The sequence below is a fragment of the Trichoplax adhaerens genome, genomic scaffold, assembly GCF_000150275.1.
Source record: "Trichoplax adhaerens TRIADscaffold_1 genomic scaffold, whole genome shotgun sequence".
NCBI lineage: Eukaryota > Metazoa > Placozoa > Uniplacotomia > Trichoplacea > Trichoplacidae > Trichoplax > Trichoplax adhaerens.
Window position 1 is genome coordinate 13093419 of NW_002060943.1, and position 4167 is coordinate 13097585.

The window sequence follows — 4167 nt, forward strand, 5'->3', positions numbered from 1 at the left end:
ACTATAGAACTAAATACCCTACATACTACGATACAAATATTTAACCTATACCACGAAGAGGTATGTATATTCAGAACATAACAAAATATCTGTATTTAAGAACATATCTAAAAAACTACAGTGAAAACTAAATACACTACACTGATATTAGCTAAAAATTTCGTAGACAATATAGATTCAATACGCAAGTCAATGCACAAGGCATGGTGGAAAAAAGTAAACGATAATATATAATTCTAAAATCCACCATATACCTGCAGTATGTACTACATTTTTTCATTAAAATAGGACATTTAATAAAGGCACGCTATGACTTACAGAATGGTCATACTACTGTATAATCGGCAATAAAAATATGAGGTAGTCTAACGATGAACTTTGTGATAGTCGACAAAGGCTCTTGTTACTTAGAATGAAGTTGTTATTCTAATTTCGAGCTTTCCTGCAGTATATTTTCAATATGATTACAGTATGCATGCGATAAAAAAAAGCGCGAAGAATTTTGTATACAACAACCCCATTCTGAAGCTTTCTTTCGATAAAATTCAAACTCTTTGTCCTGAATATTGATTTCAGATGTTTCATCAGGATATTGCCTATGTGCTGCTGCATAAGCTAACAGTAAATCAACTGGGCCTGACGTGGTTATTTCCTTTGTCCAGTCGCTTATGGACGGAAGATTGCTAAAATCTCTGCATGTACTACCTAGCAGAACAATTGCTGGAGATTCTTTTTGTAAGGAAGAAGGACAAACATTCTGATATTTTGACGAAGTCGCTTCAAAGTAGAGATAGATCTCATGTTCCAGCTGATAATTTCTATCTTTGCTCTTTAACTGAACGTGCATAACGATAGGAATACCAAAAGACAGCGCCGCTTCCGTGATTACTTTTGCCGTCCAAAAGCACGGTATGCACTTGAGCTTGCGATGCATTACTACAAAGTCTGCCGAGATCATTTGTTTTATACTCTCTTCCAATTCTAATTGATAGGCTAACTCCTGAACAAATTGCACTGAGTGTTCTGATAGATTCTGTCTTAATCGAGCTACTAGTTTATTAGCAAACGTAGATCCTACACTGCTAATTTCTTTGATTTTTTTGGTATCAGTATACTCGTTTTTGACGATGGGATTTTCTTGTCTTGGAGGCAAGACTATTTTCACCTTTGTAAGCAGGTAAGATTCAATTAGGAAAATTTCATCAAAGTTTAAGTTGAGTTCAATATTCTTTTCTTTTAGCAAATTGGATAAAGAAAATCCTTCTTTAATCACTCGCTCAATATCTTGCAGCATGCTTAAGCATTGCAATTTAATTCGATTTATCTTGGATGAAAGGACTTGGTTATTCACTAACGGATGCTTAAGGAAGACAAGAGCAGTCTGAATTGCTCTAATTTGGCAAGCATTTTCTCCCACAAGCGGATCAAACTTATTGATATCATACTTACTCAGCATTTCCATAACATGTTCTGTAGCTATTACAAGTACTAGATATTCTTTGAGGCCATTGATTAATCTCCTTTCTTTCTTAACATTAGGATCATAAGGAAGTAGTTGACTTAGATGGAAATCCCTTTGGCAATTGCAAAGGGATGGAGGAAGTTTCTTCAACATATTTTCTTTTCGAAATGTCACTACCTAGACGAGTGCTAGTAATTTCTTGACTCGAGAGCTGGCTCTATCCAAAGAATGATCATTCATTTAATAAAAGTAGTATGTGAACTTTTCCGCATGGGCAACTAATCACTTCTTCCAAAAAAAGTTGACGAGTTCAAAATGCAACACATTCAGTAAGCAGATGCTCAAAATTAATCAAATATATCAGCTCTATAGTAAAGGAGGAACGCCCACAATCTTTCTTGATATTGTAGATGTACCGGCAATATGGAATCCAATTTAGTACAATGTTCAAATGAAACCTTGACGAATGGGAGCTAAATAATAAAGCAGAAACATTAGCAATCTTCTTACGTATGTGGACGTACGGTCAATGCAGAATACGCTATAGTAGAATGGAGCAAGAAATTACGATGAATTGGGAACGATTTTAAACAGAAAACAAGTGGCTCTAACGTCATCTAACTTGCGAAAACTTTTAGTGAATATTGACGAATGGATCAGGGCTTCACACTATCAACTTGATGTAGTGATGCACTTTGATAGAACCTTCCATAAAATGATCGAGTAATACTGTAGACATTGCATAGCTACGTAATAGCTATATATTTACAATACTTACTTTCATGATCGTACGACATCAATCAAAAAAAATCATTGAAACTGGTAAAAAATATTGACAAAGCTCAAATATTCGTACATGTATATATATAAAGCAAATATCATTCCATCAGTCATTTCTNTGCATGACGCTACAGATTATCAAATTGTCAGGCAGTCTAATATTTACTTTTGTATAATATAAATTTCAATTTTTGTCTTGTTACTATTAAATGATACCTTTCATTATTTTACTCGTAGAAATAATGTAATAACTCTTCATAAAATTGATAATGAATTATCGATGACAAAACTACTTCCATATCCAGTTATCATAAACAAAATATCTTTACGCCCAATCATAGCAACAATTAGCAATATATAATAATTCAAACTAACATTAATGAACTTACCAAAAGAATCATTTTTGCTTTTGCATATAAACTAGAATTAAAGTTAACCGTTCAATCGGCACCGGCATTATGGTTCATGGTAAGATTAGTGTCAAATCCATCTTATCCAAACTGAATTAATTCATGCTCATGATAGGCGTCTTCATCATTATTTCGATAGAATAATTAGTATGCCTACATCGTGCATGGAATGTATGCTCATATAATTGTTAATATTATTGCAGGGAAATCGGTTCTACGCATACAGTGCGACCTTGACCATCCTTTGAGCTAAGATGGCGGTGCCAAACCTGAGTGGACTAGTGTTGTCAAAGAATTACGGTATCGTCAATCTTAATTCCTAAGACAAGTTATCATGAACTATGTGGAGTACTAGCACATAATAGGTATAATGATAAGATCCAATGCAATTACCTAGTTCTATTTATATTCAAGGTTCTGTAACCGTACTAGCTAAAAGTGCAGCCGTTGTTAATGTCAACAGACTGGTTGATTATTACGCAGTTTACGTTTTTGTCTTCCATTATAACGTCCACAAAATCCCAGTCTAGATATGTTGTAATTCACAAACTACACGAGACATGTTTAATGGGTGCTCTAGTACGTTTGGATAAAATTGCCTTTACACATTAGTAAAGTCTTGACCTTATAATGTCGGATAGAATCTGTTTCAGCTTGCTCGTGCCCATACTATATCTAGTAAAGACCTCTTTCTAAATTTTACCCTATAACGCGAAAGCGAAGGGGTTCTAATGATTGTCGGTTCTACTACAGCATGGGATTAGGCGTTCCCTATAACTCAGACAGGCATAGTGTAATAAATGGACTCCCTTTAGCCCCTAGTCTAACGCATCATCAAGTAATTAGTCTCACAATGTAGTAGTTCAAATAATTTATTACTTAAATATATTATTGAACATTACATTAGTAAAATTTGAGACCACAAAACTACAAACAGCTAGCTCGCAAGCTATCGACTGATTTTCTCTCGAAGGAGCCAGCCTTTTATGTTTTTCTTACAGCATGTTGACACACATATTTACCAAATCATTTTCACTAGTCCATTCAACTTGGTTGTAGTATGGCTCCTACTGGTACAAGGCCCCTGACGAGGTATGATTGCCGATTCGAAATCTCTCACTCTTAGCTAACCGTATCCAAGTTACTGAGATTTATCGATTCCGTCCGGGACAACTTAAGAAAAAAAAGCTATTCTATTACCTCACAAATAAAGACCGGGACGTATTTCTTACCAATAGATAAACAATTTAAATTGTTTGTCTCGGTATTTTTTATAATATTTACTCTAACCAACTACAAACACAATCGCCAACAAGTGTCAATATTTGCAGGCGTAGAAATGAAGAATAACTTCTAGCTAGGACAAGATCTTTCTAGTTCCGACTCGCTATAAAGGAAGTTACGATATGGATATAGCAAAAAGTAAAATAAATCTTTAATGTTGACTAGAATAATTGTTAATTAATAGAATAGTGTAAATTGTACTTGAAAAACGGTTAATGGAAATATGGTTAA

General features: G+C 34.3%; 1 protein-coding gene across 1 annotated transcript; it reads right to left on the bottom strand.

Annotated features, from left to right (window-relative positions):
• Positions 1-421: 421 nt before the first annotated feature.
• Positions 422-1615, bottom strand: TRIADDRAFT_52829 (uncharacterized protein; the record flags this gene model as incomplete). Its single annotated transcript, XM_002109087.1, has 1 exon — positions 422-1615. The coding sequence occupies one exon, from the start codon at positions 1613-1615 to the stop codon at positions 422-424; it is 1194 nt and encodes a 397-aa protein (XP_002109123.1).
• Positions 1616-4167: the final 2552 nt, after the last annotated feature.